This window comes from Aspergillus udagawae (assembly GCF_001078395.1).
Source record: "Aspergillus udagawae IFM 46973 DNA, scaffold_6, whole genome shotgun sequence".
Classification (NCBI taxonomy): domain Eukaryota; kingdom Fungi; phylum Ascomycota; class Eurotiomycetes; order Eurotiales; family Aspergillaceae; genus Aspergillus; species Aspergillus udagawae.
In genome coordinates, this window is record NW_025091269.1 from 811,072 (window position 1) to 832,377 (window position 21,306).

General features: G+C 49.7%; 7 protein-coding genes and 1 non-coding gene across 8 annotated transcripts; 4 read left to right on the forward strand and 4 right to left on the reverse strand.

Annotated features, from left to right (window-relative positions):
* Window positions 1–1,785: 1,785 nt before the first annotated feature.
* Window positions 1,786–2,976, forward strand: Aud_008048 (heme-dependent oxidative N-demethylase family protein; the record flags this gene model as incomplete). Its single annotated transcript, XM_043292933.1, has 3 exons — window positions 1,786–2,336; window positions 2,389–2,511; window positions 2,568–2,976. 3 exons carry the CDS (start codon window positions 1,786–1,788, stop codon window positions 2,974–2,976), a joined length of 1,083 nt encoding a protein of 360 aa, XP_043148868.1.
* Window positions 2,977–3,519: 543 nt separating this feature from the next.
* On the reverse strand, window positions 3,520–4,859 carry Aud_008049 (uncharacterized protein; the record flags this gene model as incomplete). Its single annotated transcript, XM_043292934.1, has 4 exons — window positions 3,520–3,567; window positions 3,649–4,169; window positions 4,254–4,671; window positions 4,758–4,859. 4 exons carry the CDS (start codon window positions 4,857–4,859, stop codon window positions 3,520–3,522), a joined length of 1,089 nt encoding a protein of 362 aa, XP_043148869.1.
* Window positions 4,860–5,721: 862 nt separating this feature from the next.
* On the reverse strand, window positions 5,722–6,530 carry Aud_008050 (uncharacterized protein; the record flags this gene model as incomplete). Its single annotated transcript, XM_043292935.1, has 3 exons — window positions 5,722–6,115; window positions 6,177–6,347; window positions 6,400–6,530. The coding sequence occupies 3 exons, from the start codon at window positions 6,528–6,530 to the stop codon at window positions 5,722–5,724; spliced, it is 696 nt and encodes a 231-aa protein (XP_043148870.1).
* A 2,250-nt stretch (window positions 6,531–8,780) lies between these two features.
* On the reverse strand, window positions 8,781–10,795 carry Aud_008051 (alpha-amylase; the record flags this gene model as incomplete). The annotated part of the gene is made up of 8 exons (XM_043292936.1): window positions 8,781–8,820; window positions 8,882–9,134; window positions 9,189–9,408; window positions 9,467–9,487; window positions 9,543–9,566; window positions 9,616–10,211; window positions 10,269–10,676; window positions 10,726–10,795. The coding sequence occupies 8 exons, from the start codon at window positions 10,793–10,795 to the stop codon at window positions 8,781–8,783; spliced, it is 1,632 nt and encodes a 543-aa protein (XP_043148871.1).
* A 1,355-nt stretch (window positions 10,796–12,150) lies between these two features.
* Window positions 12,151–13,368, forward strand: Aud_008052 (putative mitochondrial phosphate carrier protein (Mir1); the record flags this gene model as incomplete). Its single annotated transcript, XM_043292937.1, has 4 exons — window positions 12,151–12,317; window positions 12,441–12,860; window positions 12,921–13,205; window positions 13,269–13,368. 4 exons carry the CDS (start codon window positions 12,151–12,153, stop codon window positions 13,366–13,368), a joined length of 972 nt encoding a protein of 323 aa, XP_043148872.1.
* Window positions 13,369–14,219: 851 nt separating this feature from the next.
* Aud_008053 (GPI-anchor transamidase) lies at window positions 14,220–15,416 on the forward strand (the record flags this gene model as incomplete). The annotated part of the gene is made up of 1 exon (XM_043292938.1): window positions 14,220–15,416. The coding sequence occupies one exon, from the start codon at window positions 14,220–14,222 to the stop codon at window positions 15,414–15,416; it is 1,197 nt and encodes a 398-aa protein (XP_043148873.1).
* Window positions 15,417–17,465: 2,049 nt separating this feature from the next.
* Aud_008054 lies at window positions 17,466–17,542 on the reverse strand. Its single transcript has one exon. It is a non-coding gene; the product is annotated as a tRNA-Val (tRNA).
* A 597-nt stretch (window positions 17,543–18,139) lies between these two features.
* Window positions 18,140–21,105, forward strand: Aud_008055 (DEAD/DEAH box helicase; the record flags this gene model as incomplete). Its single annotated transcript, XM_043292939.1, has 2 exons — window positions 18,140–18,414; window positions 18,471–21,105. The coding sequence occupies 2 exons, from the start codon at window positions 18,140–18,142 to the stop codon at window positions 21,103–21,105; spliced, it is 2,910 nt and encodes a 969-aa protein (XP_043148874.1).
* Between the last annotated feature and the right edge of the window lie 201 nt (window positions 21,106–21,306).

A 21,306-nucleotide genomic window follows, 5' to 3' on the forward strand; every position in this document is an offset into this window, starting at 1 on the left:
ACTGATTCTGAATAAAATGAAAATCGGTGATTCTCAAAAGTCGACCCTCAACACTCCCTTGACATTGACCTCAACCAGCTAGGTACGGAGCAGCTCCACACGACCCAAACAATGTCGTGCGAGGATAGCGGCAAGCGCGCTTTGCGCGAGATTGGTATTGGCGGTTGCAGCGCAAACCCCCAGATTATTAGAGTGGACCGGGGTAGGCAGTAATATAAGTATCCTGGCAAATGATTTATTGATGATAGATGGATTTCAATTCAATAACACTGGATGGGCCCATAACTATAAGACAAAAATGAAAATCATAGATCTGGACTCCTCGCTAAGTGGATCGCTGCCAGGTAGTCTGCGTGATCATTGTCCTTACCTTTTATCAAATATTGGATGTAAATTGTAAGTGGCTAGCACCGCGGGGGTCGCCAACGATCGTCTCTGAAACCATTCCATATACGTCAGAGTCTCTCTAGACTGCAGAGTTCCCAGCACTCAGGGGAAATCATGTCAAATCACAGCCACCTGAAAAGTGTACATAGGTAATGTTGAAGCTGTGTGACCACCGACTTCCGAATCGGGGTTGGGTCCACGGTGCATCCCACGCTTTTCATTGTTCTCTATCTATCTATGTAATAGTACTATTCCCTAGTAGTGCTAGTGGTAGGCAGTAGTAGTACAATGACGATGATGTGGGATGACCAACCTACCTGCCAAGTGCTATAGCCAGAGATTCTTCTTCGGCCTCGATCTTCGGTGGTGATTTTCAGTCGGCAAAACAGACGGGATACCGCTGGAATGGAGCCGCAGAACCTGACCTCGATAGGCAGGGGGATCCTCATCATGATGTTCCCATTTCAGCTCACGGGGCCTGGGATCTGGCGCACGGACTGTATCCGCGTGAGCTGCACCTGACTCTACTTACCAATATGTAATTCTGATTATTTCCAGGATGAGATGAATGAGGACATGGTAGAATACACGGTGGACGTCAGATTGATTGAATCTCCTCACTATGGGTCTGGTCTCAGTAACAGCTTCGATAACACGTGTAGGTAGATACCTCTCTAGTAATGGAAATACATGGCGGCAGCTGTGGTACCTTAGAGTATGGTGGAGAGACTAAAGGTAAATCTCCACATGATTTTTCGTCTGGCGCGCTCCAATCATTTCTCTCCATCCATTATCCAAGGTGTAGGTACCCACTCCTTAGCTTACTTTCCCAACTTACTAAGGATTCCCAGTGGAGCTTGCTTTTGGTCAGTCATTGCATCGCAACACAGCGTGAGCTGAGTAGGTAGTGACGGTACCTTGCACTATATTCTGCTTACTAGTACCTCCTAATACGACTGCTGATCATGTGGATGCTGTCATGTTCTATTTTGCTCTACAAAGGCGGCGAATTGCGGCTTTTGCGGGGAAAGACTTGAACGTATCATCATCCAGACCAGTCTTGCACAGCTCCCTGAATCCGGAATGCTGGACCCTCTCGAGTCGGCTGGAAGTTAATCGTCTGACCAAGATGATCTTCTTCGGCTCCATGGGTCCAGGCAACTATAAGTGAGGCCATTGCCCTCCATTGAGAGTGGAGGTCGACCGATGTCTAGCTGCCCGTGGTGCCCTGTCGAGTCCGCCCTGGATGTGTAGATTAAACTAAAAGTCTCTTTAGAGTGTGCCCCTTCTTCCTGTTCTCTTTCTTCTCTCCTTTCTTCCGTTCTTCCATCTCTGTCTTATACAATTTGTTTCACTATCGTGCTTTGAACCTGCATTGTTGTACCATTGTCAAAGGCGATGAATAGCTTGTCATGGGCTGTCCTCTTCATCCTCCTCATACCCCTTCTCGTCATCAAACTACGAAAAGGGCCGCTGGCATCATACTTTCAGAAACCTGCCCAGCATGCAGGCTGCACTGATGTCAAGCGCATGGCGCCATACCCGGCCCAGCCCATCAGAGGAAGGGAGCGATACCGGGTCATGATGGACATCCGGAAGCTGGACGTGGAGAACTGGCTCACCGTCGACAAGAACTACATGGACGAGCATCATGTGCGGAGTCGCCTGCTGCGAGAGGAAAGGGAAAAGGTTCTTCAATGCCTGCCAGAGTCGTACGATGCGTGTCTCGAGGCGCTGGAGGAAGTGGTTGAATTTCTCTGCCAGCGATTCCCGCATGTGTTCGAGCGGAAGAAGTCCGGAAACGAGTCGACCATCCACAATCGAACGACGGGGGAAACTTTCGTCTTCGGAGGGGAGAACAAGGAGGTGGACCCTCTGGAAATCGCCGTCCGGCTCACTATGGAGGACTTGAGCATTCTGATGCAGAACGCCGACGGCGAGTATTACCTGTAAGTCGAAGTGCAGCGCTGACAGTTTGCCCCGACTGACCACCGCGAATAGAGCCGCCAGCGCCAGTCTCTTCCCCGTTGGCTGGACAGTCAAGGAACGTATCGGTTGGACCATATCCCAGCTTCACAATCCTGTGCCTCTGTGGCATCAGCAGGTTGCCAATTCTGTTAGCAAGTGTGTAGCCCCGAATGTCATTTCGAGAAAAAAAGAGCGTACGCTGACTCCGACAGATTCCTCGCTCGTCTCACACCCACTTCTCCAATGGAGCGTTCCAACTACTTCGTCGAGGTCAAGCGTCCCGACGAGACCCTCTTCGAGATTCTCTATCGCCCGACGACCCTCTCGGAAGATAACCCCGACCCGGCACCAGAAGACATCGTCATCCGCCGCGAGCGCCAGACTTTCCGCCGCCTACCAAAAACAGGAACCATCGTCTTCGGCGTCAAGACCTTCCTGACGACGCTGGACGAACTGCCCATGCAGGAACTTCAGAATCTCGCCAAGGAAACCAAGAGCTGGCCCGACTACGTGGGCGAGTACAAGGGCCGCGAGGTCTGGGGGCCCAAGGTCCTCGAATTCTGCAAAAAGCGCACGCAGTCACTTCCGCAGCACCTCGAGTCGGAGAAATTGGACGTATGATTCTTGACTTTGTAGCATTAGCGCGTTATTTTCTTTGTTTTTTTACTTCGTTTTTGCAAAAGCAAACGGGTGGGCGGCTCTCTGATTTTAAAAAGTCCTTAGCGTCATCGTCATCTGTTTTCTTTCTGGGTCGGCTTTCTGCTCTGTTTTGCGAATTCTCTTACTTTTCGATCTTTGCTCGTTCATGGAGGACTACCCTTGATTCAACAGGCAAGCGTTCAACACTTTGAGGGAGACCTTACTCCTTGGTTTTTGTTCGTGGGTTCTGTCAGCAAACGCTGCTCAACCAAGTACTCTGAAGCATTCTATTCGTCCAGGCATTGACAATCCTATTGAAATTGTTGAAGTAGTGTCATTGTATACGCTCGAAACTGATACTACTGTTCCTAGCGCTAAACCCGGTAAATGAAATAGATACAGCAAAGGTAGTATGTATAAAGCAGAAGCAAAAGAGGCCAGATGTGATGTGTCCGTCGAGTCTATCAGATTATAGTGAACGATGAAAAGGAAAGAAATGAAACGCAGGTCTAGTCCGCATTACCGCTAAATCTTCGAACGAGGAGGCTCGTCCTGCTTCAATCGCACCACTCCCTGGAAATGACAAGACAAGCATTAGCGGCCGTTTTCTTGCAGGCAGTAGCCCAAACCCTAATATTAGCGAGTGCAACGTACCTCCTGTGTGCAAGTGGCAATCAGCGTCCCATCCCGCGACCAGATCTTCTGGATCGCCAGCCCCCGGCCCTCGCCCGCCCACGGGCTCTCCATCTCCATGAGCATCCACTCGTCCGCCCGGAACGCCCACGGATTGTGGAAGTAGATCGAATGGTCCAGACTGACCATCATCCCGAGCTCCTTCCGATCTTGGCTTTGTCGGTTTGTCGCCTCGCTCAGCGCGCCCTCCAGCCGCCGCCGCAGATCGGCCGCCTCCTCCTCCTTCAGCTCCTTGATCGCCCGCGCGATGTCCTCGTCGTCCAGGTCGGACGGGTTCTTCAGCGCCTGCAGCGCCCGCCGCAGCTCCGCCGGCGACGAGAACCGCGGGATGTTCTGCACCCGCGCCACCGTCCCGATGAAGTAGCTGTCCGTGATGTATGCCAGCGCGGATAGGTGCGCTTGGTGCCCGCCCGCCTCGGAGATGCGGCCGCGGGCCCGCGCGAACCGTCGCACGCGCTTGTCCTCAGGGTTGGGCGAGTCCCCTGTCCATCAGTGTTAGCGTCAGTTTTAGCACCTCATATCGTCCCTAGCCTAGCTTCTCATGTGCAGTGGAGGCAGTTGCTTACGGTTGACGGTCCCCGCCTTGTGTGTCTCGAACGGCCCCCGGCTATCCTCCAGCGAGCTCCGGGTCCCTTCGGCGGGGTCGGCGAGGCTCGGTTTGGGCGTGGCGTGTTCGAGGCGCTTCTTGCCGCCGCTGTTGGCCCGGCTGAAGCTCAGGGTTGTGGTGAAGATAGGTCGGCCACGCTGCCGGGCTTGCACGGTGCGTGTGATGAAGCTGCGGCCGTCGCGGACTCGTTCGACGTGGTACAGGATGGGAATTTCGGAGTCGCCGGCTAGAACGAAGTAGCAGTGCATGCTGTGGACGGCGAAATCGGTCGGTACCGTTCGCATTGCGGCCGAGAGGGACTGGGCGATGGCGGCTCCGCCGAAGATGCCGCGGGCGCCGGGCGGATGCCAGAGCGGGCGGGTGTTGGTGAAGACATCCTAGATTCGTGTCAGTATAGGAAGGAAAGTAGAAAATGATCCCTGTGGACAAGTCTAATGGCAGCGTGAACGAAAGGAAGACGTACGGGGCCGATGTCAACAACTGGGGTCAACTCCAAAACGTTTTCGATCGCCGCCTTGGATTCATCCAGTGGTGGGGGTTCAAACAATGTCACTCGTTTCGCCATGTTGATTTCTCCAAGTACCAATGTATGCTGCTCTGCAATCTGGTGATAAAACGATAAGGATCTAGAAAAGGAGAAGAGCGATCATTTGAAGCGGATGATGACAGCGTCCTCGGTCCTTCACGCGGCGCACGGGGTCTCCCGATTCGGAAATTGCCGAGGCATCTCCACCGTCTGGATGTGCCGACTTCAGATGACGATAGGCATCACTAATTCAGTCCGTCGACGGGAATAGGCTCGGCTGTACGGAGTTGCTCATCATTGCAAAGGTGCTATTGATGACGGTCTAGAAACAATTCATCGCATTTGTCGTCTATCTACCAGTTCAGGTGCAGACCTGGACACTGGGGAAGGGCAACCTTCATGTCACGATCTTCATTAAAAGCGCCCCTTTTTTTTTTCTGAGTTTGAACTCCGACTACGGAGTATATTCCTCTTATTTTGAGCATTTTCAACAGGATTGATATGACAGCAGTGAGGTTTAGCCGCTATTTCCTCAATACAAGTGCTCATCGTAGGAGTAGAGCGCATGCGGTCCAGTCCCGATGAGATCTACACAAACAGCAAGCAGACACAAGTGGCTCACATATCTCTAGCAAAAATAGCATCGAGCAAGATGCGGTCTATTTTGAAGCAGGTTCTATCAACAGGTTGCATGTCGACTAGCCGCGGACTTGGGACTTGCGCTTAAATTCACAAGCTCTTGCAACTGTGCTAGGCAGCCAGGAGCCAGAAGGCTTGCCGTATCTCCGAGGTCAACTCTGTCGCTGTCTGATCAATGTATCATTAGCCGTGCCTGCGCGTATCAGCTTCACATAATGCATTCGTCCACATGAGCTCATGACAAGCATCGTCTCCTGCGCCATCAAATGAAATACTCCTCCCTCGGCGCCATATACCGATCCCACCCTCTCCCCGGACTCACGACTTCCGGCATATCAACCTTGAACGTCTTCTGTACCGCCTTCGCACTAGATCTCTTCTTCTTCTTTCCATTCTTCTGCAGTAATCGGAGCAGCTGCTGGCGTTGCATCTCCTCCTCGGTGACTAGGATCGGGCTCCCAGAGCCGTACTGGAGGCGTGTCTCGTCCGCGACGGTCCGTCCATAGATCCACAGTGTACCTAGCGCGTAGAGAAACACGAACGCGCAGCAGAGACTGACCACAATCGTTGCCAGATTGTTCATGGGGAGGATGTTGCGGCAGAGGATGTTGAAGACGAGGTTGAAGAGGCCGAAGAGGCTCGATGAGAGGCAGGGGCTGGGAGTCTGGTTAGTCTGCAGTCTGCTTCGTTGTTACACCTCTTAAGAGCGAAGCATACAGAAAGACAGAGTAGAGGAGATAGGCTCGTTGGTCGATCTGAGCGCAAACGATCACAAAGGACAGCGCGTAAGCGACGCCGATCAAGACCATCGCGGCGATAGTCAGGACCGTCTTATTGATCCGCGAGTTGTCTTCGGGCTTTTCAAGTGCGAGTGGAATCATCAAGTACCTGGATACTATCAGGCCCTACATTCATGTGGCATTATTTGCTTCGTACATACCCAACAAGCGACAGCGTCGATGCCATAGCCGCCGGGAATTGCCATACCGATCGCACAGTGTCGGTCTCTCGAGTCGCGGGTTGTGCAGGTTCCTGCGACACCCAGAGCTCTTGATACTGCGAAGAAGACATTTTATCGGCGAGACATTAATCCCAAATTCTCTTATATCGGACAGTTCAAACTCAGAATCAACAGTAGCAGAAGTTAAATTAGCGAGCGACAACAAGCGAGCGTGGGTATGTTATTGAAACATTATGATTATATGGGGTAGGCGTTGGCTGAGATCGAGCACGAGGGAAAGAGAGAGAGAAAAAGAACTGAAACAGGTCTGAATGGGGGAATCGTCAATATATTATGGCTTAATATCTCTTGATTCCAGTGATCTCTGCTCCGTAGACAGACTAAGGAACCAGCCACTTCGACACTAATACGGCGAGATGAGCCTATCTCTGCAGCTAAAAGCGTGTCACAAAGGAACAGACCACTAGGCGCACAGGACTATATTTAGTGACTCCATACATGATGCTACCTGACTTGGTCTATCATTATTTAATTATGCCGATCCTTGTAAGCTGACTGGACATGAAGTGGAGTGGTTAGGCTACACAACTGAATGCTGAATACCTTGAGCCCTCAGCCACGTTTCATAGCGATGCGAACGACGATGATGTCAAATGCGATGATTCTAGTAAAACTGAGGGTCGATTGGTCCAACAAATTACAGTGCTATTCAGTCTTATCTATCGTAATCACCAAGCTCTGTATCCACTTTAAACCCGAATAAAGTCACGGATGATCCGACAACGTCTCCACATCCAGATGCTTGGTTATCAAATGCAGGTCAAACTGATCAGGTACCTCGAAACTATCTCGGAATCCTTTCTGTTAGTAAGTCCCTCTAGAAATTTGTCACGAAACGATATGTAGTCTCGCACCTGATGTGATTGTCGGCTTGTTTTGTGATTCTACCCCCAGCGGATTCGATAAGCGATTTCATCCTGCAGAAGTAGTCATCTGTGAGGAGGGATACAGATAAATATTCACATCGAGAACAAGAAAGAGCTCACCGATCGATATCCGACTCACTCATGTGGTCTTGTAGAACGAGCTGGATATGTCAGTCCTCATGGTCTGACTCTGCACTCGACCCAACGTGGACAGCTCACTGTATGTAGAGGCATCCTGCAGTAATCTACACGGAAAATGGGCGCTAAAGTTATCTTCTTCTCAAGGTATAAGTGCATAAGGCAAGTACAACTGCGTCTTATATAAAACCCTACGTATCGAGACCAGAAAGTCATCATGATATCATGTTGACTGTATCGACCATTCTATTCTGACCGGAGTAGCTATCAAGGTCCCCTCCGTCTAATCCTGTCTCTCCAAAGAGAACATGTAATTCCTCGTCCGGAACTTATTCATATCCAGATCCTCCTCTGGAATATCATACCTGCCAGAATAGCCCTATAAGTCTGCACGTAGAGTACAGAGTAGACACGGTATCTTACACATATGCCTTGAGGAACCGCTCCTCTCTCACAAAAGAGCCACCGTGAGATTCAATCTCGTTTAGACCTCTTCGTAGAGCCCGTCACTATCAAGTATTTCATGTAGATTCGAGAACGTACTCCTTTTTATTTCCTACCGTCACCTGTGGTGGGAACTTGACCTGTTTTTAAAGAGTTAGCGTCATCCTATTCGCCTTGATGTCGGACTCGATGGTACGAACCAGATAATGAGGCATGGTGAGCAGATAGGACTTGTATGTATTGTTGAATCTCTTTCCGCTTGCGTATAGACGCAGTCTCAGAAAGATTGATGAATATAAGAGCACAGCTCTCGCAACGATGTCATCGTGGTATCATCTGCCCTTGGCTCGGCTCATGGCAACGAGAGTTGCATCATGGTGGAAGCATTATCCATGGATTGTTAGTGTAGTGAACGAGGGCCAGAAAGGCGGTAAACCGCATCAGATGTACGAGAAGAGAGCACTGTAGTCAAGGACAAGGACTGTTTGCTAACTGGTGCTATTCATGACCTCGCTGGTGCCTGTTACAAACGAATACTTTCAATATCTATAGGATAGAGGCCAATGAACCTCATATATAAAGTCAATATTCCCTTACCATCAGTAGAGTGAAACACGCCCAATCTTAATCTGTATGGAGACCAGGCTCATACATGCGAAAGAGGTTAATGTATGGTACACATGCTGGCTATTCAAATATTATACACTACTAATACAGTTCTGGGAGCATACTCGGCGCTTCACCAATGCTGGATGACATTATGTCCTTTCTGCTCTCGTGTTCGGATCGACGATCGACAGGAAGCCCAGTGGTCTGTCGAAATCGTCGTGGAGACTGAAGCTGAGGAAGCTATCACCTTTGAGAAAGTCCATATTTGTAGACATCCGTATCACTGTAGGCCAGATTGTGAGTAAATCTCCAAGAATATCGACTGGTGGAAAGGAGACACGTACAAGTGACTATTGAGGCTCTCCCTTCCTTCTGCCCTGGCATTCACCCACACACTGACGCTCACCTTCGATACGGGAAATATGCCGTATCCTCGACTGTCAATGGTGACTGTTCCGGAATGCCACCCGAGTATATCCGTCCACCGCTCTCCGGCATGCTGCTGGCCAACGAACATGCGCTTCTGCGATGGGCCGGCGTTGCTCATGATACAAGCTAGACCCGAGGGATGTCGCCGGTTGCCGTAACGAATAAATCCTATTTGACCGTCAGTACGGCGAAAATGAGGGCCAGAAGTGAGGCAGTGCGCACCGATGCAGTTCCGCTCGTCGAAATAATCCCGCTGTTCTCCGTACGCGTAGAGCTTACGGGCTCTTGTGAGAATCGGAAGCTTGCCTCCACACGAGCGCTTCGTTGGATGTTTGCCTCCTCTGATCCCGTAGAGATCACCCCAGAAGACACAGGGTTGTCCTCTATTTTGTAGTAGGATCAGAGCATATGCTAATGGCTTGAAGAAAGATGCGACCGGCAGCTATTTACAATCCGTCAGGATGGAACAGTCAACATAGACCGTGACAATGAAAACATACCTCTAACATTTGTCCTGGTTGCTTTACTTTAGGTCAATAGATGTGAAGACACTGAGAATGGAAGTTGATTTCTTACTGTGTCATGAGTCGTGACAAATGTCTAGACGGTTAGTGTGGACAGCAGTCAGAACACATCTAGGAGAACTTACAATGGCATGCTGAGGTTTGTTCTGGACCAGTGTACCATCGAGGATTCCCCGCAGGTCCGCTTCGCTGGTCAGGGAGATTTTCGAGAATCGGTCAACCAATACCGCATCATAGAGATGAACTCGGTGTTCCATCATCTCCAGGAAATCCAGGAGAGCTTTGATATCACAGCGCCAGTATTCCGATATTACGAAGAAATCAGGTCCTAGCGTCTTCCGAACATGATCGACAAAGTCCCTCTGGAAAGCAGCCGACATGTGTTTCGCAGCGTCTAGCCTCATACCACTGAGAGGCAGTTGAGTGCCTATCCATTCGCCCCAGTTGAGAAGATCCCTTCTGACTTCATCATTAGAGTAATCCAGATTTGCGAACATCAGATAATCGTAGTTGCCGAACTCGTGGCTGACATCGTTAGCCCAACCCTTGTTCGGCCCTGCAATCTTATAGATAGCGTTCTTCTTTTGCGATTCGTCCCAGTCAACGCCATTGAAATGGTACCACCGATATTTCATCGAGCTATAGAGGTCGCCGCGACCAGTGAAATCGAACCCCACCCACCCCTCGATCTCCTTTGGGCGCGAAATCTCAATATTTCGTCCTAACGCGGTATATCAGATATCTGGTTAACCAACCTCTCCACTGAATGGAAACATACTTTCCGAGTCTACTTGGACGGCCAGGAATCGTTCTGTAAAATCTGCGCCTGCTTTATGATTGAGAACAGCATCCCAATGAACACCAACACCGAGATCTCGAGCGGCTGTGGTGAGCTCCAGGAGCTCCTCCTTGGTTCCCCATTTGGTGGCTCGTGATCCTTTCTGGTCGAATTCACCCAAGTCATATAGATCATATACGTCGTAGCCATTTCCAGAAGGGTCCATTCCCTTGCACCCTGGGGGTATCCATATGTTGTCGACACCGATCTCCTTGAGACTTGGTAGAATATGTCGTAGACGGCGCCAGTGAGCTTGATCAGCTGGCATATGCCATTCAAAAGTTTGCATCAGAAGCAGATTGTCTGGAGCATTCCAGGACGGGAGCTGGTCCAGGCGCTTCGCTTCTTCTAATACGGCGTTAGATCAGATCGTAAAGGAAGAAAAATGAAGGCAGACCTTCGATTTCATTCCATCTCTGCGTCTCCCTCCTTTTTCTCGGGAGGCAGCTAGAAAGAAAAGAAAACATTGACTGGTCTGGAGGGATTGAAAAGCAAATCTTGAGAAGCGAAGCCGAGTTGACCCCCGCGATATAATGTTTATATACCAGAAGGCGGATGAGGAGATAGAGTGACTATGTGAAGGTATTATGCGGCCCAGTTTCTTTAAAAACACGGCATCGACATCAATGATGAGGTTGGAAATATTAGGTAACTATATATAGGTCATGACAATTACTCAGATTTTGTCAATGCCGCTAAGTTTCAAGACATCATCAGTCAAACAGTCTTAGCGCAACAATATTGAACAAACAGAACTCGGCATTGTGCCAGTGGACTTGTGACAAATGGAAGGCCATGTGTTGTGGCAGCTCCCTGGTACCTTTTTTGTGCTCTTCAAGTTATAATTTAGTAGATGTTTCGAAGAGGAATAAGGGCATTAGGGGAACAACCTGATACTAGTTTCAATTTTTGGATGTGGTAAGTTGATACCTGAGGCATCCACATTATAATTAAATCCCTTCCTTCCTGAACCGAGACCCTTGTGCCTGATCCGCTTTGAGCCTGAGGGTGGCTGGACGGCATTTATCCGAGTGAAATTAAGCCAATAGGAGACAGGGAATCTCGAATTCACTCTTGGCTGCCCTGGCATAAATCCGTGCATCTGATTCGTGAACCAAGGCGGTCACTGAAGATTTTTGAAGAATTCATGCCTCAGGCTCACACAGAATTTCACTGAGACTATCATAACTTCCAGTCTTGACAGATACCCACTTTGATGAGCATATATTGGTTATTGATGAGTGACGACATCACTATTGTTCCCAGTCAAATTTTGAAGAAACGAGGGCTTGGGAGGTCACACGTTGTTGTAATTGTTGGAATTCCGCCAAGTTGAGCGACTGTCTCCCTTGATCTACTGTTTACTCTGTGAATGCGACCGATATGGTCTGTAGAATTGAGTAATCTCAAAGAGAGTACATATCTTAAATTGTCTGACTGAAAGCTCAAACATGTCTGTTGACTGTGCCTCTGGGATTCCTGATACTTAAAAGGTCTTGTATGTTGGCCGGACGATCGGATTTAACGGTGGCAAGTCGTGTTCGTGCTGCCGAGCGAAGCCCGCATTGGCCCGCGAAAAGTTTTCGGGATCGGTGCCGCTAGTGCCCAGTCTGTGCTCCCCAGTCTCCCCGATGTGAAATCCTTTTCCCTTCAGTTTCATATCCTTCCTTCTCTTTCCCTTTTCCCTTTCCAAACTCTGCAAAGCTTCAATTGCTTTCGTTTATACCCCATCCCCACTCTCCATCATCTCTTTTCTCCATCCTCCTCTTGCCCTTGTCTTGTTTAGATTTTAGACCTGCATAGATACCACACATAATTCACAATGTCCGCCGCGGCTCCCACTACCGGTTCTCCCAAGATCGACGCTGTCGTCGAGAAGGTGGCTCCTGCCGCCCCTCAGATGAGCAGCTTCCAGCTCTACTCCAGATTCGCCTTCGCTGGTGCTGTCTGCTGCTCCGTCACTCACGGAGCCCTCACCCCTGTCGATGTGTAGGTCCTACTGTTTAGCCTCACTGTCCCCAAATCGCATCGATTGCGCCTAGTTCCGAAATTCCCGGCGCGCTTTGCGGTGTACATCAACTGAGTACTGATGTATCTCTCTTCTCAATGCAGCGTCAAGACCAGAATCCAACTTGACCCTGTCACCTACAACCGTGGTATGATCGGTGGCTTCAGACAGGTCATTGCCAACGAGGGTGCTGGCGCTCTCCTCACTGGTTTCGGTCCTACTGCCGCTGGTTACTTCCTTCAGGGTGCTTTCAAGTTCGGTGGTTATGAGTTCTTCAAGCAGCAGTGCATCAACCAGCTCGGTTACGAGACTGCTTCCAACAACAGAACCGCTGTCTACCTCGCTTCCTCCGCTGCCGCCGAGTTCTTCGCTGATATCGCCCTTTGCCCTCTTGAGGCCACTCGTATTCGTCTCGTTTCTGAGCCTACCTTCGCTAGCGGTCTCATGAGCGGCTTTGGCAAGATCCTCAAGAACGAGGGTATCGGCGCTTTCTACTCTGGTTTCGGTCCTATCCTCTTCAAGCAGTAAGTCGAGCACTCTCGACCAATGGAGTCGTCTGATGGTTTCTAATTGGTAAACTTCAGGATCCCCTACACCATGGCCAAGTTCGTCGTCTTCGAGAAGGTTGTTGAGTCTGTTTACCGCAAGGTCGACAAGAACAGCGTTTCCGATGGTGCTAAGACTGGTATCAACCTTGGCTCTGGTCTCATTGCCGGTTTCGCTGCCGCCCTTGTTTCTCAGCCCGCCGACACCATGCTCAGTGTGATCAACAAGACTCAGGGCGCTCCTGGTGAGAGCACTGTCTCCCGTCTCGTCAAGATCGCCAAGGACCTTGGTATCCGTGGCAGCTACGCTGGTATTGGTACTCGGTAAGTCTAGCTGTTTTCTCTCTTGAAATTCAGGATATAGTAGCTGATGTGCCCATTCTCTAGTCTTTTCATGGTTGGTTCCATCACTGCCGGTCAGTTCGCCATCTATGGTGACATCAAGCGTGTCCTCGGTGCCACCGGTGGTGTCGAGATTGGCAAATAAATTAACGACGTGACGCCTAACTGCGAAACCAAAAATGTCTGAATCCGGTCAATGTCCAAATCTTCCATACGAAGCGTGGTAGATTTGTTCATTTGCCGTTAGGAAAAAAGCTGCAGCCCACTTGAGACTCGCCAAACTCGGCAGATGACATATACTTTCCTGTCTCTGGTCCAGTGTCTTCACAGCATAATTGTATTTCACATTGTCTGGAATGTAGTATAGATTTGAATAGACGCTTTTCCTTTGTTCTATCTTCGGAGATTCCGGCGGCATTGACTTTGATTACTCCCTCATTGGCACTTGTTGATTTCCATTATTTTTTCGAATACAAAAAAAACATTTTTTTTCTCGAGTCATTTCAAATAGAGTCAGGGCGAAGCAAAGAATGAATCGAATTATCTTTTCTGAGGGCTTATCAAGACATCCTGAAAGTTCTAGACCATGTCACAGGACTCTGCCAGTTTACAAAATCTATATCTTAATTAACCATTCCAGGGGTGACGGACAATATCCGGAAGGAGAAGAGCAGATTGCATTCTTATTCGATCCTTGGGCGAGTGGCATCAAACTTCAAAAATGGTTCTCCGTACACAGCTTTCAGATACGTTGATGCCAAGCCAGCGGATCTTCAGGCACTCCGTCTACGCCTCCCCGCTAGATCACCATCTTCATTCATTAGTCCCATATCAGCTCATTGTAAGACATACGGCACACTCGTTTCCTATTCATTATTTCTTCCAGATGCATATCTGACCTGATCTCTCTTTCTCTTCGCTTTTCTCTTTTTCAATATCTTTTTCTTTGCTCGCCTATATACCCAATCCTTATGACCTGATTCTCACTTGTTCGCCATGTCACGTCCTCTTGGTCTCCTACCAGTCCTCTCCCTCCTATTCCTTCTTCTCGCGACACAGGCAGTGACGGAACACACTTCAAACTGGGCTGTTCTCGTTTCCACGTCTCGATTCTGGTTCAACTACCGCCATCTTGCAAATGTACTCTCGCTATATCGCACCGTCAAGCGGTTGGGGATACCCGATTCGCAAATCATCCTAATGCTTCCCGATGACATGGCCTGCAATCCTCGAAACGCTTTTCCAGGGACGGTCTACAGTAATGCCGATCGCGCAGTCGACTTATACGGAGATAACATTGAGGTAGACTACCGAGGCTACGAGGTGACCGTGGAGAACTTTATCCGTCTCTTGACCGACCGACTGGACGAAGACGTGCCGCGCAGCAAACGCCTAGGCTCCGACGCTGGAAGCAATGTGCTCGTTTACATGACCGGACACGGAGGTGATCAGTTCCTAAAGTTCCAAGACTCGGAGGAGATTGGGGCCTGGGACCTGGCGGATGCGTTCGGCCAGATGTGGGAGAAGAAGCGTTATCATGAGCTGCTATTCATGATTGATACTTGCCAGGCTAATACTATGTACACCCACTTCTACTCGCCGAATATTATCGCGACAGGATCCAGTGAGCTGGATCAGTCCTCTTACTCTCATCATGCGGATAACGATGTCGGTGTTGCGGTGATCGACCGTTGGACATACTATGTGCTGGAATTTCTAGAAACTCAGGTGACAAGTGCCAATTCAAAGGCGACGCTGGGAGATTTGTTCGACTCGTACGACGAGTCGAAGATTCATTCGCAACCGGGCGTTCGGTGGGACCTCTTTCCCGGCGGAGAGCAGGAGGGGCGCCTGAGAACAGTGGTGGACTTCTTCGGTAATGTTCAAAATGTCGAAGTTGAGCATGCGAATGCCACTGAGCCCGGCTCTCTGAAGGAGGACCTCGTCGAGATTGCTCGACTGGTGGAAAAATGGCGCAAGCGTGACCGGGACTTTGCATCTCGCAGGGAGCCACCTCATGAGAACAACACTGATGCACTTCCATCCACTCAATCTACAAAGGCTGGAAATGTCGTGCCAGTACGCATGGCTGCTGAATCTTCCTGGGAAAAGCGGCTCGTTGGAGCATCTGTTCTGGGCGCATGCGCTGCAGTCTGGCTCGCTGGTTCGATCCTGGGCAGGTCCTCGGTTTGATCATGATTGTCGACTCTGGTCATATCAGTAATCCAATATATCTGTCAAGACATTACTTGTTTAAACCTGTGTAGTTTAGTGCCTAATTCGCTCAGCAGGATACAGTAACTCAGCTCCTGCGGGTAGTTACGGTCTTGGTTTACAGCGCGACAGCATTAGTACTCGGCCGATTTGAGTCAGCGCAGTATGCTGCACCACTCTTTGGGAAGATGTTAGAAAGGGGATAAAACATCGCCACCCTGTCGCTGGCTAAGTTTTGCGTCTTAAATGTAGAGAGCAAAAAAAGGAAATTTGAAATGACCAGTGCCGGGCTTGATTTGGCAACCTTATCGGTGTTAACGATACGTGATAACCAACTACTATAAAAGCCCTTTCTTATAGATGAGACAGCAATCATATGTGGCAGTGCAAGACTCTGTCCTCGAATCTAGCGTCCAATTCAGTCAAGATTTCCATGGTCAATTTCCAAATTTGTAAAGAGACATGCTTGTAAAGACGTACCACGTCATTAACTTTCGGCACCACATCTGTTCAATGTTGATGACGGGATCATACACTACACGAAAGAGATAGGATACAGATTCAATTCAGTATCAGCCCTTATTTCAATGATGACCACCGCTATATGGGAAAACGAACCTATTTAGTCACCGGCTGCCGCCATGGCTAAGCTGCCGCATACTTGGAGGACTCATGATGTACGCGCCTTTACGAGTTCTGGATAGGGAAAAATAATCCGGAATATTCATGGTACAGTCATTTAGCAAAATCCACATCCACCCTGAACATTGACATCAGCTCCGTGCTCTAGCAGCATATATGTGATCTTGTCATGCCCTTCAGGATAGGCAGCAGTTCACAGCCTTGCTTCAGAGTACAAGGCGCTCCGTTTCCTTTTCATATCTGCGCCTATGGCCGTGGATCATAACGTGCCTGGGTCAGACCATCATTGCCAAACACCGCCACGAGAAACTAGAACAAAATTACTTATACCAATACCAAAAATTGCCTTTACTTCTTCAGTTGAAGATATCACTCTGCGGGCCGCACCTCATCGGCCTGTAAACCCTTTTGGCCCTGAACTACTATAAAGGTGACTTTCTCTCCTTCCCTCAGAGTTCTAAAGCCTTGTCCCTGGATTGCCTGAAAATGCACAAAGATATCTTGGCCATTCTCCCGCGTTATAAAGCCAAATCCCTTTGTCTCATTGAACCATTTCACGGTTCCAGTTTCTCTCTCGTCCATTTCGGTTCAACTAAGGTAATAGATGGTCAAAACCCATTTTCATTTCCAAGGGTATGAGCATCGCACTCTTTCAATTCGACAGTCAGGTTCGGAGCAAGCTTCTGGACAAGTATTTGACTTGCTTTGCCCTGAGACGTGGGCCAGGTCGAAGAAGTCGGTAGAATGATATAACTCAGAAGTATGCCTAAACGGTTCAATATCTCCCGATATCAGTCAAATACGATCGACGCGTTAAACTAGCCAGGTAAGATTTTGAACGACAAAACAAGTCTGAAAGGCCTCGAAGACAAGAAACAAAAGCTGGGGGGAAGAAAGACATAAGAGAACTTGTCCCTAGCCTTGAAGTCTTAGCCTCATCGTGGACACGAAGCACTGCAGCAAGCGGCAAGAGACAGAATGCTATTGGCTTGGGCTGGTGTGCCTGAAACCCAACCAAGGGAACGGGCACCCAGTGTCCTTGGCCCTGAACCCAATGTTGTCCTCCTCCCCGTGATACCAACCCCCCGCCTTTACCGATATGTTTACTAACATTGGAACTGTAAGCCTGACACTGAATATAAAATCTCACATATAAGAGTAGCCCTTTGGCGCTGCCAGAGTAATTTATTTCGGTTAATGGGGCCCGAAAGAAAGCTAGCTGCCTTTGGGAGGGATGCAGATATTGCTATCACCCGTACCGAGACAAATTTCACCACTTTCCCTGGCGACGGCAGGACGAAGCCGAAACTATTGCACGAAGTTTAAAGGATCTCAGAAGAGGGGCCTAGGGCAGCTGCGATACTGCACCAGAGGGTGCAAAAAGTCAGACCAGTGCCGGGCTCGATCCGGTGACCTTATCGGTGTTAACGATACGTGATAACCAACTACTACAACAAGCGCTCTTGTGTTGAGAATGCGCTTGGATTTATGGATACATAAGACAGAGCATAAAACTACCAGCATCCAACCTGCGACGAGTCATTGGCTGTGTTCGGTTGCCGCGATGTTTCTTTACCACATGTAGTCATCTGGTTTCCTTGAACTTGAGTTCTCAGGAATATTAAAATGCAAGCTGGTTACTGTCGTACTGAGCTTTAATATCCATGGATTTTTTCGGTTGTTGTTGTCCGTCCCCTATGGATGTTCGGAGTGACTGAAGATATATATTCACTGCATCTTGCTTCAGAGCTGCCATACTATTCCCCATCTTGCCCTCCAGTTACCTACACATCGGACAACACACGACCTTAAAATACACAAAGCAGGCTACCACGCATACAGGAGGCGACTAACACAATAGTTTACAGCGAATTCTCTTGTACAGCGGGGAACATCGACCGAAGTCGATAGATGGTCCAATATCTCCCGATATGGATATACAAGAGCGTACACGTGACCACGCGCTCCGTCTCGTGTCTCGCGCTTCGCGAGAAACCTCATAATCCACCCTCCAGCACGCCGATTGAGAACTGGGCAACGAGCTTCGCGACCATTTCACTATGGTCTTCAAGCCATTCAAACCTCCCTTAATCAGGAAACAGCCCAACCCGCCCGTCTCTGATGCACCCGCGGCAAGCGGTGCCCCCGAACATCGCGAACCCCCAGCCAAGAAGCAGCGTCTGGACCCAGAAATCACTACGCTTGGTGATTCGCTAGGCCGATCATACACGCCGAGCCGCAAGCCTCTCCAGCAAGTCATCAATGCTGGTAGCTCATCCAGCGAGAGCACGACTGGTGATGATCCTTGTGGGGACAGATACTACAACGTGCTATGGTAACTATCCGGGCACTACTTAAGCGATGATCAAGCTAACCCGACACCTGCGATAGGCGAAAACCGTCCACGAAGAAGAACAAGACGTGGGACGGGGACGGTATCATCTCTACCCGTGATGGGTATCTCTACCTACAGGACATATCGGGAAAGGATATGGGACGGGTGATGCATGGATCCCGACTTGAAGCAGGAATCGTACTGTCGATAGGAGGCAAGGAAGTTGAGATCGATTCCGAGATACCTAGGAAGGAGTACCTAGCCGGAAGGCCATTTCTCGAGAGAAAGGACACCACTAGCCTCGCTGCCGCACCGGCACCGCTGAAGAAAACGTTCATGCCGTTACTTGGGAGCCGGAGCAGTACCTCGCTTCCGACAACTTCAAGTCAGAAGAGCCAGGGTGGGAAAACAGGCAGCTTGCCTCTACCAAATCCGGCATCTAGATCCAGTTCTATATCCAATGCATACAAGAGGCCGCTACTAGAAAGCACCGTCGTTCCCGTGGGGCCTGTTGGGAAGCCGGTTCCACGCCATGACCCGAACCAACCCGGAGCGCTGGTCATGAAGCGACCAGATTCAGTGCCCAAGGGGAAACAAATTGTTGACGTTGTTGTCGATCCAATTCTCTCCAAACACTTGCGGCCGCACCAACGCGAGGGCGTCCAGTTTCTTTACGAGTGCGTCATGGGTATGCGATCGTTCAATGGAGAAGGCGCTATACTTGCAGATGACATGGGCCTCGGGAAGACTTTGCAAACGATTACGCTGCTCTGGACTCTGCTGAAACAGAATCCGATCCACGAAAGCCCTCCAGTGATCAAGAAAGCTCTCATCGTTTGCCCGGTGACTCTGATCAACAACTGGAGGAAGGAGTTTCGGAAATGGCTGGGTAACGAGCGTATCGGTGTATTCGTCTTCGATGATAAAAGGAAGCGTTTGACCGATTTCACTAAGGGCAGGGCCTATAGTGTCATGATAGTGGGTTACGAGAAGCTTAGAACCGTTCAAGAAGGTCTAGCAAGAGGTACTGGAGTCGACATTATTATCGCCGACGAGGGCCACAGGCTGAAGACGCTCCAGAATAAGAGCGGCCAAGCTATCCAGTCACTGAACGCCACAAAAAGAATCATTCTTTCTGGCACGCCAATCCAGAATGACCTGAAGGAATTCTTTGCGGCAGTGGATCTGGTAAATCCAGGTATTTTAGGGAACTTCAAGGCCTTTGTCAGAGAATTTGAGGGGCCTATCGTGAAGAGCAGGCAGCCGGAGGCAACCAAGAAGGAGATTGAGAAAGGCGAAGCTAGGAATGAAGAACTGCGAGAGCTCACTGCCAAGTTCATGCTACGCAGGACGGCCGACATCCTGGCGAAATATCTGCCACCGAAAACAGAATACGTCTTATTCTGCAACCCGACCTCCACACAGGCCAATATCTACAGAAATGTGCTCGCCTCTCCAGTGTTCCAGTGTGCCATTGGCAATTCAGAAAACGCCCTGCAGCTCATTACCATCCTCAAAAAGCTCTGCAACAGCCCTTCGCTGCTGTCACCTAAGACTGGGGACGACAAACCCAGCGAGACCATCACAGCGCTTCTATCGTCCCTGCCTCCGAATCTTCTACGTCACTTCTCCCCTTCGTGCAGCGCAAAAATACGTGTACTCGATCAGTTACTCCATAACCTACGCACATCAACATCGGAGAAGATCGTTCTTGTCTCGAACTACACCTCGACGCTGAATTTGCTTGCAAACCTGCTCACCTCGCTCTCTCTGCCGTTCCTGAGACTAGATGGCTCAACGCCAGCGCAGAAAAGGCAGGCTCTCGTAGAAGATTTCAATCGTCTACCCCCAAATCTCTGTTTCGCGTTTCTCCTCTCCGCAAAAGCAGGAGGCACCGGACTGAATTTGATAGGCGCAAGCCGCCTTGTCCTCTTTGACGTGGACTGGAACCCAGCAACCGACGTACAAGCCATGGCGCGGATCCATCGCGACGGTCAAAAGAGACACTGCCGGATCTACCGCGTCTTGCTCAAGGGAAGCCTGGAGGAGAAAATCTGGCAACGCCAGGTAACCAAGATCGGACTGGCAGACAGCGTCATGGAACACAAAAACAGTGTGGCCCAGTTCTCAAGGGACGAGCTAAAGGATCTCTTCCGACTCGACGAGGCGAGCCGCTGTCAGACGCATGAGCTTCTGGGCTGCGACTGCGGCGGACTAGGGCAGATGGCCGGTCCACCGAGCGACGACACCAGCATCCCAGCCACGGATGCTGAGGACTCGCCGTCCAGCGACCTCTCGGACACGGATTCTGAATTTCCCGACATTCCCACACTCATCAAAGCCTCCCAGCTCAATATGGAAGAACAAGAGCGGCGGATTCATTCGCATCTGCGTGATGGTCGCCGAAGCCGAACCCACAAGGGCAAACGAGGAAACGACATCGCGGGCGACGAACCAGCCAAACAAAGCCGGATACAACAATCGCTCTCCCATTACGTGCATATAGACCCTGGTTTGATGTCCGTGGCGACGGATGAAACAGTATGCGATCTGCAGGCTGCGCTTGATGACGACGACGTCCTTCTTCCCTTACTCAAAGACGAGGATAACAGAGTCTCGTTCATTTTCAAAAAGTCCAGTACTGCAGAGGCAAAAGGGAAGAGGCCCTCCTCGCCGGTGGTCGTAGATTAGGAGATTAGAGCTATACAGTATGCGGCATAGAGAGAAGTATAGAGAGCATTTGCATTGGTTCGAGGTTACATGATTACAAATATAATTATATCACGTTGATATATCCATTAGTCACGATCTCTATGAAATCGTTGCCTGGGTTCATCTCGTGTATCACACGTGCAAATGGAATAGCGATCCAGCAAAGAAAAATAAACTGAA